Genomic DNA, 22,355 nt, shown 5'->3' with positions numbered 1-22,355 from the left:
GGGATTAATTGTATTACGAGTTCTTTTCTTGGGATTATTTCTAGTGTAGTTTCAATTATGTTTATTTCTAGAGAAGGATGGAGAACAGAGAAATAATTCTCAGATTCTTCATGAGCAAGGAATTTGTTGTTCGGTTTAATAGTAATAGTATTACTAAACAAAATAGAATAACCATCTTTGCACAACTTTGAAATTGAAATCAAATTTCTTCTTAATATAGATACATAAAGATAACTTTTAGTACAATAATGCCTTCTTTGAAAATTAACTCTATAGTTTCTATAGTTGTAGCTGCAACTGTTATAGAAGTCCCCTAATAGAGTATTACTTCTCCATCACTCAACCTTCTGCTTGTCTTAAACTTTTGCAATGTGTTACATGCATGAGTAAAAGCCCCAAAGTCAATACACTAGGATGCAGAAGCGACCAACAAATTGGTCTCTATGACAAAAGATTCAAAATTACCTTACTTCTTAGTTTCTAGATACTAAAGACAATTCCTCTTCCAATGGTTGATCTATTTGCAAAAGTGGCAGGCATATGATGGCTTGTCCTTTTTTTGCTTTTTAGGCTTGCTAACCTTTTTCTAAGGCTTCCTCTTTGCCACTTTCAACAAGCACGACTATCAGTTTGTCCTTCTTAATTAGTTTTTCAGCTCTCTACAACATATTGCTAAGTTCCTAAAGGCTAACATTTAGCTTATTCATGTTATACTTTATCATGAATTGATTGAAGGAGGGAGGCAAGGTATTTAGGACAGCATCAATTTTAGTGGCATGACCAAGCCTGGAACCGAGAGCCTCCATTTCGTTAATATAACCCATCATCTTTAGATAATGGTCATGAACCTATTGGTTCTCAATAATTTTTGTGGCCATAAACATCATTGGGACCTTCTATCAATTAGAACGATTCTGTTATTCATACATTGTCCTCAGACTATCTAGGATATACTTGTACACTTCGATCTAATCAAATTGTCTAAGGAGGCTATGATAAAGCACTAGGCAGGAGAGTTCTTTCCCATTCTTGATACTCTTTCTTTCGTGCCTTGGAAGACCTATCACCCAGATGTTCTAGTGCAGGTTTTTGGCTACATTGTCCAATTTCTTTGACGTTAACACAAGCATAAGTTACGGAACTAGTTAGCAAAGTTTAGGCCCTTAAACTTATTATCGTCGAATAGTTTGGAGAACTATCCATTTTCCATTTCTAATAAAAGGCAGAGCAAATTATTAGTGCACAACCTAAATTGGTTCATGTTATTTACATAGTAATGGCTTTTAATCTATATTTCATTTTCATTTTTTCATCTATGAGATTTTGCTCCCATCTCAGAGACAGTTGTGGTTATGTCTTTGGAAATGTGGGAAGTTACATACACTACATAGAGCCAACTGCTTCAGTTGCAAAACCCCACTACTTTCTGTGAAGGATCATATCCATTCATCTTCTGAGTTTTCCCTTTGGCCTCTGTCAGAAAAGGTTCATTGCCATTATAGGTTAAACCCTTCTATCCAATAAGTGCAGACCTGTCATATTTGTGAACGCTAAGGTACTATGAGAGAGTTTTCCATTTTAGGATAGGCCCCTCCCACATTGGTCTATGATGTCCCTATCATCTTATGAACCAATCAAATAAACTCACTACCAAATGGATACCCTAATTTTATAGTGCATCTCCTCATTACTAATAAACCCATTCTCATGCTAATGATGAAAAGCTTTTAGAGAGATCATATGAATCTCCCTATCACATGCACTTATAACACAATTTTCCTTTTCTATCAGTTGTCTCTATGTCTAAGCATTATCTTTGAATGGTTCGTGGGGGTTTGATAAACGAGTGCACATCTACTAGTAGTGGTGGGCTGTTCCTTCTTTACGACCGATTTGTATTTACTCGGCTGCTTGTAGGGGCAAATATGGTTTAAGGAGAGTGGCCTAATGGTATGACTCAACCCTTTTTTTCTCTGCAATTCTCAGTCTTGACACAACAATTCTGCAACACTGTCACATTTTGGTTTACAAAGTGTTCATTGATAACTTCCCTACCTTCTGATTATTATTTTTACAACACAACTTCTCACCAATAATTACCCAACATTTGGTGAGATGCCATATGATATAAAAGTATAATTTTTATAGAACATAATATGTAACATTTAATCATAATATATTGGATTTGGCTATGAGCTCTTCTTTTGTAAAAGCTGATTACAAATTTCCTTTTCTAGATTAGAAGTCTGGAAGTGAATTAAAAATATTGTTACTTGATGATCTATTCCACATTCAAACAAGATTTTGGCTAGCAAAATAAGACGGTTCTCGTATTTTGCATGTCTAATTGGCTAGAAAAAACTGCTGATCAACGAACTATTATACATCAATTAACATGAACAATGGATATCTCATGTTCATTCTATGGGATCTATTATACATATTTGGTAATAAAAGAAGATTTTTATAAAAGAAAAACTAAGAGAGAGATACAATGAACTATAGCAACTATAAAAGGAGGCTGATCAACAAATAGATATTCAGCCAATCCCATTATATACACAATATGTATGTATGTACGTATATATAGGGGATGTTGTAGGGGTTAAACCAACAGTGAAAAAAGAAAATCTGCATGGATTCTAGAAGTTTTATGCCAAGTTTCCTTTTTCTTTTTATGAGAAACGGCCATGTTATTAGTCAATTTATGAAACCTTCTTCCTTGAGAAAATTACAATAGAGAGAGATACAACGAACTATAGCAACTATAAAAGGAGGCTGATCAACAAATAGATATTCAGCCAATCCCATTATATACACAATATGTATGTATGTACGTATATATAGGGGATGTTGTAGGGGTTAAACCAACAGTGAAAAAAGAAAATCTGCATGGATTCTAGAAGTTTTATGCCAAGTTTCCTTTTTCTTTTTATGAGAAACGGCCATGTTATTAGTCAATTTATGAAACCTTCTTCCTTGAGAAAATTACAATATAACAAAGGCTATATCGTATGACCATTTCTCTATAGATTTTCTGTTCACTAACTAATAATTGACATATATTGTATGCAGGTATAAGCCTTTGCATCTTCGTATTACTCATTTGTATCTCTTGGTTATACTTCATCATAAGGAAAAGAAAACTCATGAGATTAAAAGAGAAATACTTTGAGCAAAATGGTTATACTTCGTATTAATCACCATATAGGAGAGGAGGATTAATTAGATAATGGTGCTGAGCTACCAGAATTAGAGGCAGTTGATCAAGTCTAAAAAACTGGGGGTGATCAAAAGGCACAATGTTTTGGTGCGATGCTGACCGTTGATCACCGTTGATGAGATCAACGATCACGATTCGATCAGGTGTGATCAAGAGGCACATTTCAAAGTTAACAGTCATTAACTGTTAACTACTTTTTAAATAGTCAAAATGTTTGAAATTGTAACTATTCAAGGTGCCTTCTTTGAACTAGCACCTACCTTTTCTTCATACCTCTTCATAAACTATTTAAGAAGCATGAATCAGACTCAAAAACACACAATTTTGAAATTCACTCTCTCTCTCTCTCTCTTTCTCAGTCCGGTCTGCTATAGTCTCACAAAAGGTTTCTTCAGAGATTCTTCTACTTTGTTGGTTGCAAATTCTTGCCCAAGGCTCTGTTGTATCTTGGGAATGGATTTGCTTGTAATCCAACAGCAAACTCAGTGAAACTAAGTGGGGGCAAATAACGTTCTAAAGACAGTGTCTTCAGATGTGCTTCAAAGCTTCTCCTCTAAAGTTATAGTGACCCCATATCTCCAACAATTTTAGAACATTATTCTCCAATGGAGGTAGAAGCAAGTATCACTTCAATCAAGATGATGAACCAAGATCTTGTTCAATTAGACCAGTTCGATGGAATAAACTTTAGTTGGTGGCAAGACAAGATGATCTTCTTTCTGACCACACTAAAACTATACTATCTGCTGGACCCGAATCTGCAAGCACTTCCTGAACCCACTGACAAAAACTCCAAAAAACTAAAGAAGGAAAGAGCAAAATAAGAAGATGACTCACATTTGTGCCGATGACACATACTGAATGCCTTATTAGACCGACTCTACAACTTCTACAAGGAACTTACATCTCCAAAAGAAATCGGGAAGGCCTTGGAATTTAAATACAAGGTTCAAGAAGTAGGTACGAATAAGTATCTTATTGCAGAATACTTTGACTTCACCATGAACGACCATAAACCCATACTAGAGCAAGTTCATGAACAACAGGTGATAGTCAACAAAATTCGATCCCTTGACGTCATCCTTCCTGAATCTTTCCAAATGGGAGCAATCATTGCCAAACTTCCACCCTCTTAGAAGGATTACAGGAAGAAGCTTATGCACAAGGCTGAAGAACTTACCTTGGAGCAAATTTAGCAAAACCTTCGTATTGAAGAAGAGTCTCGAATTAGTGATAGTAGGGATAAGACCCTGGCTTGTATGCTGAACTCTAATGTCAATTTTGTGGAAAATGAATCAAAGAAGACTAACCCTATATTACAAGAAAAGAAGAAGGATGGGAACTTCAAGAAGAGTAATAATAAGAAAGGATCCTACTATGTTTGTGGAAAGAAGGGGCACATGCCCGAGTCTGCCGACATCGGAAAGGCGGAACCAAGTCTGCAAACATGGTAGAAGACAATCTAATGGCCATGATTATTGAAGTCAATATGGCAGAATTGTCTTCTAAATGGTGGTTTGATTCAGGCACCACAATCCACGTTTGTAAGGACAAGTCCTTGTTCAAGACATATGAAGAAGTGATTGATGGCCAGGAGGTATAGATGGGAAACCAAACATGTGCCAAAGTTGCTGGAAGAGGCAGTGCAGAGTTGAATTTCACCTTTGGAAAGACACTGACTCTCTTGAATGTTCTCCATGCTCTTAATATTAAAAAGAACTTGGTCTCAGTAAATCTTGTTTGTAAGAGGGGATTCAAAGTTGTCTTTGAGTCCGACAAACTAATCCTATCCAAGAATGGGATGTTTGTTGGAAAGGGATATGATTGTAATGGTATGTTTAAATTAAGTATTAATGAAAGAAAAGTTTCTACTTATATTGTTGATTCTTTCTCTTTATGGCATGATAGATTAACACATTTGAATTTTAAATCCATAAAGAACATGAGCAAACTTGGTAAAATTGCTTACAGTAATGAATCAACTGAAAATTGTGAGATGTGTAAAACCTAAAATGGCTAAGAAACCTTTCCCTAGTGTTGAGAGAAATTCTTAACTTCTAGAACTAATTCATTCTGACATCTGTGAACTCAATGGTGTATTAAATAAAGGAAGTAAGAGATATTTTATAACATTCATAGATGACTTTTCTAGGTACACTTTTGTCTACCTTATGAGAACTAAGGATGAAGCCTTTGATATGTTTAAATTGTATAAGACTGGAGTTGAAAATCAACTATAAAAGAAAATTAAAATCCTTAGAAGTGATAGGGGTGTTGAATACTTTAAAAATGAGTTTAATTCTTTCTATGAAGAATTTGGAATAGTACGTTAGTGTTCTGCTCCCTATACCCCTCAACAGAATGGCCTGACAGAAAGAAAAAATAGAACACTTACAGAAATGATAAATTGCATGTTATTAAAAGCTAATGCACTCTTAAACCTGTGGGGGGAAGCACTCCTAACAGCCTGTCATTTACATAACATAATTGTTTGTAGAATTAATAACAAATGCCCATATGAATTATGGACAGGAAGAAAACCTAATTTAGCATACCTAAAAGTGTAGGGGTGCTTAGCATATTATAGAGTTCCAGATCCTAAAAGAACCAAGTTAGGACTTAGAGCAAAGAGAGGTATGTTTGTTGGATATGCAGAACATAGCAAAGCTTATAAGCTTCTAGACTTAGAGTCCAACATAATAATTGTAACTAGAGATATTGAATTCTTTGAAAATAAACTGTGTTCTGAATCTATAGAAAATGATAGAGAACCTGAAAGAGAAACTCAGTAAATGGGTGTTTAGAAGAAAATACAACACTGATAGAACTGTACAAACTTTTAAGGCTAGATTGGTGGCCAAAGGATTTAGTCAAAAGGAAGGGATTGATTACTTTGACACCTATGCACCAATGGCTAGAACAACTTCTATTAGTACACTCATAGCATTAGCATCCATTTATCACTTATCTGTTCACCAAATGGATGTTAAAACTGCTTTCTTAAATGGTGATTCAAATGAAGAGTTTTATATGGAACAACCAGAAGGATTTATTCTTCATGGAAATGAGAAGAATGTCTGTAAATTGGTTAAATCACTATATAGATTAAAACAAGCACCTAAACAGTAGCATGAGAAATTTGATTCTTGCATTCTAGAATTAGAAATATGTTGCACTTTTAACACACAACACCACATTGAATGCAACTGTGATTCAAAGTTTTATGAATCTCACCTCATTGATTTTTTGGTGTTGTCTTTTTTCTCTTCTCTTCTCTTCTCTTGCATGTAAAAAAAGAGTTATTGTCCCATATTATTTGGTAAAGAGATAAAATTGAGTATATTAGTAGGCTTGTTTCCTCTATATATAGGAACCCATAAGTGGAAAATACTATATATCACTACATGCATGTGAGGGGAGGTTGGTTGTGCTTTTTACACATGTACACACCACCAAATTGGGCAAGGGTGGGGTGTGGGTATGCCACACCCTATCTCATTTTTCTCTTTCACTGTTTGGTTTGTAACCAGTTTGTCCATTTAAATTTAAATTTTCTTTTTTAAATGTTTATCTTCGTATCTCTTCTTCTTTGTGTCTCTTCGAATAGGTGCATTATTTTTGAAAGATACATCTCTCTTGTGTCTCTTCAAGTGACTGAAAGCACTCTATAAATAAAGTGTTGGATACATATAAGTGGACACAATAACACAATTTTCCTTTTCTATCAATTGTCTCTATATCTATGCATTATCTTTGAGTGGTTCGTGGAGGTTTGATAAATGAGTGCACATCTTCTAGTAGTTGTAGGCTGTTCCTTCTTTATGACTGATTTGTATTTACTTGGCTGCATCATAGGGGGCAAATGTGGTTTAAGAAGAGTGGCCTAATGGTATGACTCAACCCTCTTTTCCTCTTCAATTCTCAGTCTCTACACTACAATTCTGCAACACTGTCACATTTTGGTTTGCAAAGTGTTCATTGATAACTTCCCTACCTTCTGATTATTATTTCTACAACACAACTTCTCACCAATAATTACCCAACATTTGGTTAGATGCCATATGATATAAAAGTATAATTTTTATGGAACATAATGTGTAAAGATTTAATCATAATATATTGGATTTGGCTATGAGCTCTTCTTTTGTAAAAGCTGATTACAAATTTCCTTTTCTAGATTAGATGTCTGGAAGTGAATTAGAAATATTGTTACCTGATGATCTATTCCACATTCAAACAAGATTTTGGCTAGCAAAATAAGACGGTTCTGGTATTTTTCATGTCTCATTGGCTAGAAAAAACTGCTGATGGTTGCCTACCAAAGGAGTACGTCAATTAACATGAACAATGGATTTCTCATGTTCATTCTATGGGATCTATTATACATATTTGGTAATAGAAGAAGATTTTTATAAAAGAAAAACTAAGAGAGAGATACAACGAACTATAGCAGCAATAAAAGGTGGCTGATCAGCATGGATTCTATAAGTTTTATGCCAAGTTTCCTTTTTCTTTTTATGAGAAACGGCCATGTTATTAGTCAATTTATGAAACCTTCTTCCCTGAGAAAATTACATTATAACAATGGCTATATTGTATGACCAATTTCTCTCTAGATATTCTGTTCACTAACTAATAATTGACATATATTGTATGCAGGTATAAGCCTTTGCATCTTCGTATTACTCATTTGTATCTCTTGGTTATACTTCATCATAAGGAAAAGAAAACTCATGAGATTGAAAGAGAAATACTTTGAGCTAAATGGAGGTTTCCTTTTACAACAACAGTTATCTAATGGAGGCATTTTTCTTGATCATCAAATTGTTGCCATTAAAATATCTAGAATAATGGATTCTAGTCAAATGGAGCAATTCATAAATGAGGTTGTCATTTTAACTCAAATTAATCACCGCAACGTGGTAAAATTCTTGGGATGTTGTTTAGAGACTGAAGTACCTTTGTTGGTTTATGAATATATCTCCAATGGAACCCTTTTTCACCATATTCATCAAAACAATGGCATTTTGCTTTCGTGGGAAGATCGATTGAGGATTGCAACAGAAACTGCTAGAGCACTTGCCTATCTTCACTCCAAAGTCTCTATACCAATTATTCATAGGGACATCAAATCCACAAATATATTATTAGATGAAAAATATATTGCAAAAATTTCTGATTTTGGAGTTTCCAAGTTACTTCCTTCGGATCAATCTCAAATAACCACATTAGTTCAAGGGACATTGGGATATTTGGACCCAGAATATTTCTACACAAGTCAATTGACAGAGAAAAGTGATGTTTATAGCTTTGGAGTGGTTCTTGTAGAGCTCTTAACAGGTAAAAAACCTGTGTCTTTTGAAAGACCACAAGAACAAAGAAACTTGGCTACATATTTCATTTCATCAATGAATGAAAACCATCATTTTGAACTAATTGAAGATCGACTTGTGGATGAGAAAAATGTTGAGGAACTTTGTGTAGTTGCCAAGGTTGCAAAAAGATGCCTCAGTCTAAAAGGTGAAGAAAGGCCCACTATGGAAGAAGTTGCAATGGAGCTACAAAACTTGGAAAGGTTGAGAAAACAACCATGGGTTCTACCAATAGAAGAAGAGAGTGTGAGCTTATTATCTGAACCTTCAGAATTCTATCATGTTGGTGATACATCTGAGCAGTCTTCTTTGCAAAGAAATATGATATTGTCCATGAATTTCCCTCGTTGAGAAATAATCTAGGACATCCCTTACGTCTAATGTTCTTTTCCTATCGTTATAGCAATATTGAAATAATGATTTGATCATCTCCGTTAAACTATTTATATATTTTATTAGTGGATTTCCTTCATCTTATGTATGAGATCCAGTGAATTTATTAAAGAGCTTTTCAAAGCTTATCTCACTGAAGTTTGAAGTTTAGTGCTATGATTTGCAGGTTTAACATTATTCTAAGCCAACTTGGATTGGAAGGATGCATTCCTTTATATTCAGGAATTTAATTTTTTTAGGTCCTTTTAAGGTGTATTTTATATTTAAGTGTTTTAAATTTCCATGTAGAAATTGTCATGGAATTTGTATTAAGAAACTGTTGAAGTGAAATTAATAAACATATAGACATAAAACATAAAAAAATGCTACGGTGATGGTTCTGACAAACTGCTCTTTTACTAAGGTTTGAACCGCCTCAGACCAGATAGACGGCAAGCATATGACCAATGCTTTAGGGATAAGCTGTGGGCGTATGACTGCATTTTTGTATACGGTCTATCTCAAAAATAAAAAATAAGTATACGGTATTTCTGGCTTTCAAAGAAAAACCATACAGTATTTTTAAATTATTGTATTTGTACAATACATTTTTGTATTTGCCCTCCTCTCAAACTAAACCTTAATATCATATAGGACTGTCAATTAAGTGGTTTTGGGTTGGACCCATCCAAATCAATATCAATTTGGATTGATTGCATAGTTCATACATTGAATTAGACCAGTCTAAAATGGTTCAAAGTATTCATTGCGTTAGATTGGACCTGATCCATTTCTTATAAATTCCTATCGGACTGGATTGGATTGAACCAAAACTGGTCCAATGGCCATAAAAGGTTTGAAGTTTGACAAAAATCTGGATTGGGTAGATGTCTGCGTACCATTTGAATAGTCCAGGTGAATGCTAGATCTTGAATTTGATATGTTATTTGAACAACCCAAATCAATGATTAGATTAAATCTGAGCATTTCATTTGTTGGACGATCCAAATTAGATAGCTAATAGCTCGTTCAAGACTTCAAGTCAATTTTGCCCATTAAAAAAAGAAAAAGGAGAAAAGACTTCAGTCAAGTCAATGAAAGTGATTTGACAAATGGTTGTGCATTTGTCACAACCACATCTTCGCTGAAAGACTTAGAGCTTCTGTAGAGAGAGTGAAGGGGAGAGCTAGTTCAATTTAAAAATGAATATGCATTCAGAGATGCACTACATTATTTGAGAATTTGATTTTTTTTAATTTTTGTATTTTAACAATTACATTTTGTATTTAAATAAATTTTAGTTATTATAGTAATTAATCTTCCACTTAATAGATATTGTTTCAAATTGCATTTTTATAAATTTAAGTTTTGATGGATGGATTTGCATTAAGCAGGACTCATAAAGCAATGAAAAATATAGTACAAAAGGTATAAACAAAAATATGGTAAAGCACTATTAAAAAAATTTCTAAGTCGGCAGTCTTATTGACCGCCAGCATAGCCATAAATAGGATCTAAGGAAGCGGTTAGAAACATCAGCCGGCGGTTTGAACCACCACCTAAAAATGGGAGGATTTTTGAGAGAAGTTAATGTGGCGGTCATTTAGGACTTATGCCGGCGGTCATTACTGCCGCCACATAACCCAACGGCATCAAGCTGCGATGATTTAAACCTAAGCCGGCGGTCCAGATCTAAGGCGGCAGCTTTGTAGACCGCCTTAGACATAAGCAGGCGGTCTTAGGGCCTAAGCCGGCGGTCATGCCTCCGCCCCTAAATCTAAGCTTTGGATGATCCAAATTGGTATAATGGATTTACAATAAACTAATTAATCAACAACTTTGTTTTCTCTCCCCTCTTACAAGTCAAGTCAAAGGGGCAACATTTATCGGGTCCTTTGCCGTTTCCCACGTTTGAAAATGAAAGCTCAACTTTCCCAAATTTTTTGATTAATCTGCTTCAGTTATTCAAGATATACTTGAACAAAAAAATAAAAAATAAAAAAGCTGTCCATATTGTGTAGTCAAGGCAACGACAGTCACTGATATTTGTCTGCGTGTGCCTGGATTGAAAGCTTTATTTTTGGCTTCTGTGTAATATTCCACGCCTTAAGCTTAACGTTAGGGACTTGGAAAAATATCGATAGTTCATTGACTTGATTGACTTGGGATTAAACGGCTCAGCGTAGTAAGCTTTGATCAGTCGTACTTATATTTATAGTGGCATGGGTCACGATGATTCCATTTCCAGGTACAACAGCATTCTGTTCCTTCCTTTTACCGAGGACGCATTTATCATCCGATCATGATTTGGCCCTTGTTGCTTCTTCATCTCATCCTACTACGGTTGGTCACGATGAACGCAGCAACAACAGTGTCGTCGACATTAACGTCTCTGACAAGGCCCGGCTGTCCGGAGAAATGTGGAAACCTCAGCATACCCTACCCGTTTGGCATCGGTGATGATCCAAAGTGTTTCTTGAACGAAGATTTTCATTTGATATGCAACACCACCGGTGAAACTCAATTGTCGTTCCACGTCAATTTGCCCGTTTTGAACATATCTCTGCAAGGCCAACTGACGACCTCTGTTCCTGGAGCTGCCAAATGCTACGTGGACACCATCCTCAACAACAAATGGCAGGGGATTGGCGACTCTGGGGTTAACTTTTCAAATGCATTTAGGGTCTCGGATACCAAAAACAGATTGACCATCGTCGGTTGCGACACATCTGGTACTTTGTATGACTACAATGGCAAAGAATTCTACGTGGGTTGCACCTCAAAATGCTTGAACGATACCAAAGTGATAATGGGCTTACCATGCAGTGGATTTGGATGCTGCCAGACCACGATACCCAAGGGTATCGCTGATTTTCAAATACAGATTCATAGCGTTTACAACTTCACATACACATGGAATGTTAGTAGATGCGGGATTGTTGTTCTGTCCGATCAAGATGACTTAGAGTGGCAAGTGTCACAACTTTGGAATATCAGAAACAACGTGAACGACCTTGTAACTTCTGGCATTCGACGTTCAATAGTACTGGATTGGGCAATTCGAAACAACAATAAGTCTTGCGAGGAAGCACGAGGAATGAACAATTCTGCCTGCGGGAGAAACACATACTGCTCCAATTCCACAAATGGCCCTGGATATCTTTGTCATTGTTTGCAAGGTTACGATGGGAATCCTTACCTCCCCGATGGATGCCAAGGTATGAACTCAATTTCTAATTATTCTCTTGCTTTTCACTTAAGGCTCGCTCAGTTTGGAAGGAGTATAAATACAAATATGTTGAGTGCAAAACCTTATATTTGGAAAATCCTTTTTCTGTGGTTTTGGGGCATGTGATACAGTGATAGGGCGTTTTTTTCTAATTTTTATCTCAGTCACAATTTTGTACGTTTAGTTGATATTTGTGCTCAGTTTGGAAGGTACACTAAATGACCGGATCTAATAGGTACAGTAAATGAGCAGTTGATAAATATTTTGACAACTTTTAAAAGCGAGTATTAGTCTTTTTCAAGGGTGGGGTGAGGGTATTACGAGGGATAGGTGTCAAAAAAAGTTTCAAGTGCTCATTGAATGTGCTTACAACTTCTTACCTATCTCATCCAACCCAGGTTAATATCCTTGTAGGTAACATTTGTTAGGGTAAATGCATTGCATCAATTAATGACCCATTGACCAGGGTGGTTGAACCATCGACTTGTCAACCCATTCAATGGTTTTGGGCATTTTTTATTTTTAATTTTTGTTGTCAAAATGGGCCATCCGTTCAAATCGAATAATTGGACCGTCAACCTAGAAACCAGTGGCCAGAAGGGTTTCATTTTCGGCTCATTTTTTTAAATGTCAATAATTAGATGGAATAACTTTGTAGCCATAGTCATGAGAATGGTGGACATTGCCAGGGATTCCAAAACCTTGAAAGATAAATCCAAAGTGACCTTAAACACAAAAAAGTATTTGTAGTAAATCCACCAAACTAGAAACCAATGAAAAAAATCAAAAAATCGAGTCCAAAGTTCCACTTTGGCTAAACATATATGCAATTAAAGAAAAAGACAAAGTAGATCGTCTTGTAAGAAAAAAAAATTGCACATGAAACCTAAAGAAAAAACAAAAGAGAAAAAATAAAATAGTGATAAACCCTAAACTGTTTTGGAGGATCTTGAAGAAAACCAAATATATAAAAAAAAGTAGAAAATGAAAAAGAGGAACATGCTGCACATGCTTGAATAAAGCCCATAGTAGAAGAAAACTTTGAATAGTGAAAATTCAAATGCATAAAAATCATGGTTTTCGAATTGCTGTTGACCCGGATGGACGAACATTTCAGTTTGGGAACTCTCTAGGCAACCGGTTCAGTTTTACCCTAATCCTGGTCCCTGGCCAAAAACCATTGAATCGGTCAACGACCCATCGATCGGGGTAGTCAAACTATTGACCCATTGACCCGTTCAATGGTTTTTTGTCTTTTCTTTTCTTTTTTTTTTAATTAGGAACCTCCAGGCAAACAGTTCCATTTTATCCCAATCCCGGTCCTTGGCCAAAAACCATTGAATCGGTCAACGACCCATTGATCTAGGCACTAAAATTGTTGGCACATTGACCCGTTCAATGGTTTTTGGTCTTTTTATTTTATTTTTGTTGTCAAAATGGGCTATCCATTCGAACCAAGCGGTTGAACTATTGACCCAAAAACCGATGGCTAGAATGATTCCGTTTTCAAGCTATATGAGTCACATGCTCGAATGACATAACACATATGATACTACTTAATGGACCTTACACACTCAATTTTTTTCTTGTAATTTTTGTTGTTAAAATGGGTCGTTCGTTCGAACCTGGTTGAGCTACCATTTTTTTATTTTTTAATTGGGGATCATCCAAGCAATTGGTTCGGTTCTACCCCAATCCCAGTCTCTAGTAAAAAACTATTGAATCGGTCAATAGCTCATTGTCTCGAGTTGTTGAACCGTTAACCCGTTGACTCATTCAATGGTTTTTGGCCATTTTTTATCCTTTTTTAATTTTTGTTGTCAAGATAGCTCATATGTTAGAATCGAACAATTGAATCATCAACCTGAAAACCAGTGGTAAGAATGGTTCCGTTTTTGGGTCATATGAGTCATATGCTCAAATGACATAACACGTATGATACTGCTTAATGGATCTCACACACTCAATTTTTTGCCTATAATTTTTGTTGTTCAAATAGGTCATTCGTTTAAAATGGACGGTCAAACCGTATGAGTCATGTTTTGGAATGACATAACATGTATAATACTACATAATGGACCTCATGCATGCATTTTTTTGCCTTTAATTTTTGTTGTTAGAATGAGTTGTCCGTTTGAACCGGATGGTCGAACCGTCGACCTAAAAACTAGTGGCTAGATCGACTTCATAATTTTTTGCTTGTAATTTTTGTTGTCAAAACAAGCCATCCATTCAAACTGAACAGTCAAACTGTCATCCCGAAAAAGCACAATTTTGTTGTAAGAGAATATTGTCCATTTGAATCGAATAGTTGAATTGTCAACCCGAAAACTGGACTATTGAGAGGGGGAACCCGAAATTACCTTGAGTTGTAGGTCCCTTTTTATAACTAAAGGTCTATGCCTTAGTCGAATGAGGCTTTTGAGGTTGTCGGGATGAGGTTAACCATTGAGGTCTTCGGGATAAGATCTAACCCCTAGCGGAGTTGTCACCATCCTCTCCTATTTTGGTTGCACTTATCTATATGATGTGGCATCAACGTGGATAGATTTATAAGGTGGGTTTGCGGAGGGGATGTTGTGCTAATGTGGTCAAAAAGATAAGGTGACCACGTACACGCCACATGGCATCCAAGGCCAGCTCAACCATAACCCAAACATCACTCTTCTATTTTCGAAGTCGAGGAGTGAAGTGTGTGGTGTGGAACTTGACTTGAGTAGTTGATACTTAAGAGCCGGCTCGAGTAGTTTTATTTGAGCGGAGTTTAAATAAATTCATATTAAGTATACTAAAATTAAAATATATTAAAAATTATAAATAAATTAATATTGTAAGTATTATAAATAAAAATATATTTTTGAATGTCAATTATAAATGTATTCATTTATATTATAAATAAGTTAATATAAAAAGATTAATATTTCTTTATATTATAAATACAAATATATTAAAAAATATTATATTATTTTATTATGAACTCAATTAGGCTGATGAGCCACTCGAGCTGATTATTGTAAAGCTCGAACCTAACTCAACCATTTACTCGACTCGAGTTTGAGCTCAACTTGAACTTGATTATTGTAAGCCGAATTCAAGTATTTAGCAAGCCGAGCCCGAAGAGCTTGTAAGTAGGCTCAACTTAACACATACTCAGATTAAGACTATATGCAACTGTTTCCTAAGTTGGATCAATCTAAAGCGTGGGCGTGAATAGTTTGCAGAAGATTTAGAGAGTGCATTCCACACATCTAGTGAGCATCGATATCCAACAATTAGTGCAAAACGGCTTTCAATAAGACAATGTTTGATTCAAAAAAGGTAGAGAAATAAAGAGAAAGACAAGGAAAATTATACAAAATTTATAAAGGTTTTTTTATTTTTTTCTTTCTTTTCCTACTTTTTCTTTCAAACCAAACACAGTCTGAGAGAAATAATAATCCAAGAGAAAATTAATTGATCTTTCTCAAACCATAGGTGCATGGGGAAGCATGGTGTCCGTGGTAATGGTAAAGATAATTCTAATCAGATAAATGAGTGCAAATTTGTGCACTCTTGAAATAATACATGTGTGTAACTTGTGATTGGGTCTAATTTACATAATGATGATAGTAAATAATACGTTTCTATAATTTTTTATATATTTATATATATAAAAACTATTCTTATTTGTCACACTTCATTTTGTTTAATATGATGAATATAGGATATTTGAGATGTTCTCAGTTGTTTTCTACAATTTTTTTTTGTAGTTTTTATACTTTTGTGTATTTTCATTTTTAGTTTTTATTATTATTTAATTATGATATCGAGAATTGACATATTTGACCTAAAAGGTTGAATTGTTGATTTGTCTCTAAACGGAAAAAAGTTTCATTTTTAAATTGATTTATATTTTATTTCTATCACCAATAAAAACAATTATTATTTGTCAAACTTTTTTTAATATGATTAATTAATATAAAATATCAGAGATATACCCTAATGTTTTCTATATAATAAATATATACTATATATATTATATTTTTATCTTTTTTTTAGAGTGTCAAAAGTGAGCTTCCGGGCCTTTTTTTTTTTTTTCTGTGTCGTGTTTTTCCAAGTGGGGCTTTAGCTTGCCTCCCTATTTTTGTTTAGGTTTGTTTTGCTGGGCTCGACCCTGAGTCTGTGCTTTCTGGTTTGGGCCCATTTTGGGTCTCTATTTCTATGCTTCGGTAGTGGGATTTGCATGCTTATGCAATACTTTGCTCTCTGTTTTTACATTACTTGTTCGACTATGATATTGGAAACTGGAAAGACATGATATTTGGAAGAGTCCGTCGGTTGCAAAAGCGCCACAGGGGAAAGGAGGGGAATTGCGGTAGGAGGCTGCGTTAGTGAGGTCGTTGTCTACTCTACAGAAATAGGCCATCGGTTGGTGGTAAGTCGTCTCCAGTGCCTGGCCTGGGACAGATCTTGTCGTTGGAGAAACGTTGTGCTGTGTTATGCTGGTTGAGACAGAGAGGTGGTGATAAGAAGAAACGGTGGCTGCGAAATTAATCGGAAGGACATTGATATTATAAATTTACAGTAGAAATCAGAATGGCGCTTTAATTGCGGTTTCTACTGAGACTATTGGAGACTCGGATTTGGGTTGAGGGGATATCTTTGGGTTCGGATCAGGTTGGAAAGTGGGAGACAGAAGTGAAGTTGAGGGGCTGATCTTGATTTATAAAAGCTGGGGTGGCAAAGAAGGCTGATTTGGAAGTGTTATGTAAGAGGCATTCGGCTAGAAGAGTTTGGTATGCCGTGGAGTTGGCGGAAGGAAGTGTCTATTTTGTAGAGAGGTGAATTAGAAGATATTCTGTCATCTTCACAAAGTAAAAGGGAAGGTAATGGAGGCAATCAGCGGGCTTGTCGAGGCAATCATTGATTTTCCCTTTTTAAAAACATAAAAAAAAAAATCACCAATCGCATTTGCTCAATGACTTTTCTCGGAATGAATTTGTTGTAATTAATGTATTTATTGTTTATTTCCTCTATGTTTAATATGCTAAACATGAAGTATGAAAGGCAGAAATTAAATTCGAAAATGTATTTATTGCAGCATTATTGATATCGTCGGATACAAGGCCTGGGTGCCAAAGCAAATGTGGGAATGTTAGCATCCCATACCCGTTTGGCCTAGTGGGAGATGATCCAACCTGTTTCAAAAATGATGACTTCAAGTTATTCTGCAATACTGCCATCCTTCCTCCAAAATTGAAGTTTTATGGCGATTATAAGAAAGATGACTATACCATTCTCCATATATCACTTGATGCTCATCAACTAACGACTTCCATTCTCGGAAGTGTCCAATGTTACATGGGTGAACATGAAGACCCGGCGGATTATAGCATTCGATATTCTTTTCCAAACATATACAGACTCTCCAATACCAGAAACAGATTCATGGCAGTCGGTTGCGACATGTATGGCAAATTGTATGATTACGAGGGCTCTGTGTTCTATGTGGAATGTCGATCATCGTGCTTGAACGATACAAAAGTGACAGCTGGTTCATCTTGCACCGGCTATGGTTGCTGCCAGACAACCATACCAAACGATCTTAATGACTTTTATGCATTCATATGGAGCCATAACGACTTCGAATACACATGGAACATTAGTAGATGTGGGTTGGCTGTTCTTATGTCCGACGACCAGGATTCATTATTTAACTCACAAGTAGCACAGCTCTGGGAGATGAGAAACGATGTGGAACACCTTGTCAATGTCGGGATCAACACTTCCATAATTCTGGACTGGGCAATTCGAAACCAGAGTTGCGAGGGAGCAGAAAGAGATGTAGTTGTTGATTATGCCTGCGGGAGCAACACCTATTGCACTAACTCCACAAATGGCGTTGGATATCTTTGCAATTGCCTGCCAGGTTATCAAGGGAATCCCTATCTCCACGATGGATGCCGAGGTATGGTATTAAGTTCAAAGAATTTATCTTCTTTTACTTTAAAATTTAAATACAAATATTCAATATGAAAATTGAATGATAATAAATGCATTATTGTTATTGACGTACGGAAGTCGCTAATCAAAACCATTGATCTGGTAAGGGAATTCTTTGGATCGCCCATGTGCTCATGTCTTACAGTTTACTCTTGTAAGGATGTCAAATGATCGAGTTCTGTATGTATGGGTTTTGCAACCCAAACCCGATCTGAAGGCAATCCAACCCGACTTGACTACTTGGAATAGGTTTAACAAACCCGACCTGACCCATCCAAATAACAGTACCAGTGTTTTTAGCTTAAGGTTATATCTGTTTTTTTGTTCATGCTCAGTTTGGGAAGAGTAGAAATGTAAACATGTATTGCATGTTATAGTTTTAAAGTATTTAATAAATTTTATAATACTTCTTATAATTCTTATTTTTATTATTTAATTCATGGCATTAGTGCATCGCAAGCTGAAATTAAAATCTATATATACTACCGAGATTGAAGAAAACGCATTAGTATTTATTTGTAAATGTTACATCTCAGTTGCAGATAATTGAGTCCTGCATGCTTGTAGGGGGAATATTTATTTTAAAAATAGTTGCGCTTTGGAATAGGTTATATATAGATTTGTTATCGGTAGAAAATGGGCATATTTGGAAATTCAATCGACTATATGAATGAAGTATTTCATTGTGAGCTAGCGAGCCCATAAAGTTCATGGAGATATGGGCCTAGATCTGATGTGGTGGTACAATTGTGAGCCCATAGCGTTTTTGGGTAGCCATCATGGGTACTATTGTGAAATTGCTTGAGGATCTCTAATTGTGGGGACTGGGGAGTGGTGGTTCATTGAAGTGCCAAGGGTCCACTACTATCCGAGTTTGACATAGATGTACTAATTGCCGTATACTGTTGGAGCTAACAAATTCCTCTCTAATGGGTTGAACTTAGTTGAGAACGGGCCCTAAAACAACAAACCCAATGTTTTCAACCCATCATTGACCCAGCTAGTCAAATCATTCGAATTGTCACCCAGTCAGGATTTTAGGTTCGGTTTAATCAAAGACCCATTAAACAGTAAAAAATTGTTGCTTTGGTCAAGAACCGTTTGATCTGGCCAATTTGACCGCTGATCCATTCGACCTGATCACTTGGTTACGGGTTGCACATTTAATGTATGCAAAATTTCGGAGGCCATAATTTTGCACTCCAATGTCTGATTGTGGTGATTGTTTTTCTTTTTATTTATTTTTTTTATTTTGGGTAACTTTTTAAGATCTATGCATTCCAAGGAGCCATACACACCTTGCCCCACAATTTTTGCAAAAGAAAAAACACTTTTTTTGGCCTCAAATTTCAATTTTTAACATTTTTTATAAATAAAAAATTAAAAACTAAATTAGAAAAACATAAATTAAATATAAAAATATATATAACATATCTAAAATATTTTTACATTATTTATTGATAACATATATACATTTATAAACATATATGTACACACACACACATATATATGACGTAACATGGCTTGAACCATTCGACCCGACTAGTTGAACCAGTGAACCATGACTTGGAGGCAAAACAGTTTGGCCTCTAGGTCAGTTTTTAAAACATTGAACAAACCAGCCCACTAATGAACAAGAGGCATTTGGCAGAAGAGAACGTGCCTGTATAAGTTTAACATGGCTTGTAACACCTCGTGAATGTGATTGCACTAGTCTTCTACGCATGCTGTTGCTGGACTCGCATCTTTATAGCTTGGAGTTGTACCATGAATTGAAGCATCCTTTTTTGGAAAAAACAATGTAACTAGGACTTCCATTCAGCACTATAATAGGTTGTTGGTGGCTCTTTTTTTTCCTAGTTTTCTTTTGCTTCTCCTTGTAGATGTGGTGGTAAGGCTAAGTGTGGTTGTCTATGTGTTTCTATTGATAGAGAGTCATGTTTTCATTAAGATCTACACCCCCTTTTATAAAGGGAGATCCCGGGGACCTGAAAGTAAGGAGCCAAAATGGATTTTACTCCTATTTGGAAAGGGGATCTTCGATTCGGTGTTGGCTAACATAGGGACACTGTTAAGGGTTTGCCACGTGTCTTATGAGATCTTCCTAAGGCAAAGTTTCCTTTCATCCGAGAATTCTCATACTACACGTGTGTTACTTGCCTTTATGGGTCTCCTGTAATGGCATAGTGTGGCTGGCATCAGAACTAATATGACATGTCCCTATTTGATCCTATTGGATGTCCTACTACAGTTGATGGTATTTTCGCCATTGTAGGATTGTGATGGTTTCGAGCTAATCGTAGGTCTGTGACGAGTTATGGACCCATTGCGGTTCCACATTGGCTTGTTTATCACCTTAGATGTTTTTGTGATTCCAATTTGGTATCTTCATCATAGTTGTAGTGAGGATAGATTACATGTACTTACATTTAGGCCCTTGCTTATTAGTAAGAGTGTTCTTATCAATAAGCATTTCTGTGATTGCTGCATTTTAATATTGGCTAGAGTATTGTGATCGACACATGGGCAAAGGCTGTTTTTTGGTTCATTTTTAGTTGATCGCGGATTTTTTCTTAGGTTTTGTTGTCGTGTGTGTGCTCCCAACAACTTTGGCTATTGAAGGGGGGGTTTTGCAAAGTTTTGACTACGTCTTGAGAAAAGGGTGTTACTGTTGGGGTGTATGATTTTGGAGTTTGTTGCTGTTAAGGTTGTTTGACTTTTCATACTATTAGCCCCCTTCTTTCTTGATGGGAAACATTTTGTCAAGAGGTTGTTTTGGTCATGTTTGGTTTTTCAGCCCCCCCATGTCTTGACAAAATGCTTTTTGTCAGGAAACACTTCGAGTGCATTCATATATTGGCAGTGTAGTTTACCCTATTGTATCTTGGTAAAGTGTGCAGCTTTTCTAATGTCTTGTGTGTATAATATTATTTTTGGATAAATCTATTTAAAGGATGGCTTCCGTCCTCTTCTTCTTCTTATGCAATATTTTTTGGGAAGGATCTCTTCTATCATTCATGTAAGTGGTACCATGCTATTGTGGTTGTGTATATAGTGGGTCACAGTTAGTCACATGGTTATGTATGTTGGATGTATAACCATTGTCTCATATTCATTGCTAGTCGGTCACATGTTTTTGCGGGTGTGCCAGGCTTCATGTTTCTTCGTTCGGATTGGCTATTATGTGTTGTGGTAGCAGTTTTAAATTTGATGTTTGTGTGTGTTGCCTTTTTCTAGGAATAATAATTTAAATGTGTAATGGCCGGTATGTCAACTGTATGCTAGCGAGTAGCTAGTAATCATTTGTTTTGGCTCCTTACACCGCTGTTTGAGTTGTCAATGTGAATGGGACTACTATAAAGGGTACTATTCGCTTCAAACTTTGTCTTCGCATTCGCTTTGCTACTGAAGTAGTTCTGTTTAGTTTTGATCTTCTTGTTTATTTTTCTTTCTTGCATGATTTGTCCATCTCTGGTATCAATGGCTCCTCACAAGCAGTAGAAGCTCCTTCATTGATTTTGTAAGGGATGTGGACACTATGGAACTACTCTCCGAATACGAGTCAGTGAAGATTGTTGGTTGTTGGTCATGGGAAGGTTTTCTAACCTCCCATGCTTGAGTCCAGGGGGAAGGATGGCATGTTTGACGTGGTGGAGGTGAATGAGGTTGCATGTTTTTATGGTCATTTGAAGCACACTATTTACTTCAGTTGTTCTAAACTAAGAACTGATGCTTCTAGGTCCTTAATAAATTTCACAGCATGGACTCTTTTCCTCCTAGAAAACCCCATGTACTATTGGTTGCTCCAGAGTGCCAGGTTATTAAGATTTGTGGACTATTTCTTGGACCTTCCAGATAGAGAAGGGGTGGATTATATGTTTCCACTCTTGTCCCATTGGTGTTGCCGAACACATACGTTCGTAGGTGCATTCAGTGAGTTCAGTGTCACTGTTGACGACATGGCTGTTCTGCTTGCATTACCGTTGGGTGGTGCCGTTTCAGCCCACCATCCTCAATACGCCAAGTTCATTCCCAATATCCTGACCGATCTATATACAGAGTTGGGGAAGAGCTCAACATTTACAAGGCACAGGTAGATGAATCGACTGCCTGGGGGAAATGGCCCCTCAAAACCTAGATTGGTTTCTAGTTTGAAAGCACGGGACCAATAGATGTT

The 22,355-nt window shown here is 36.2% G+C and overlaps 1 protein-coding gene and 1 pseudogene across 1 annotated transcript; both read left to right on the top strand.

The window, feature by feature from the left end:
- The first annotated feature begins 4,670 nt into the window (after positions 1-4,670).
- On the top strand, positions 4,671-8,946 carry LOC148791537 (wall-associated receptor kinase 5 pseudogene; annotated as a pseudogene).
- Positions 8,947-11,320: 2,374 nt separating this feature from the next.
- Positions 11,321-12,418, top strand: LOC148791536 (wall-associated receptor kinase 2-like). Its single transcript, XM_088888219.1, has 2 exons — positions 11,321-12,185; positions 12,381-12,418. Exons 1-2 carry the CDS (start codon positions 11,321-11,323, stop codon positions 12,416-12,418), a joined length of 903 nt encoding a protein of 300 aa, XP_088744345.1.
- Positions 12,419-22,355: the final 9,937 nt, after the last annotated feature.

The sequence above is a fragment of the Nelumbo nucifera genome, chromosome 5 (assembly GCF_055504915.1).
Source record: "Nelumbo nucifera cultivar China Antique chromosome 5, China Antique-T2T, whole genome shotgun sequence".
NCBI lineage: Eukaryota > Viridiplantae > Streptophyta > Magnoliopsida > Proteales > Nelumbonaceae > Nelumbo > Nelumbo nucifera.
Note: the sequence above shows the minus strand (reverse complement) of the source record. Positions and strands in the feature narration are given on the sequence as shown.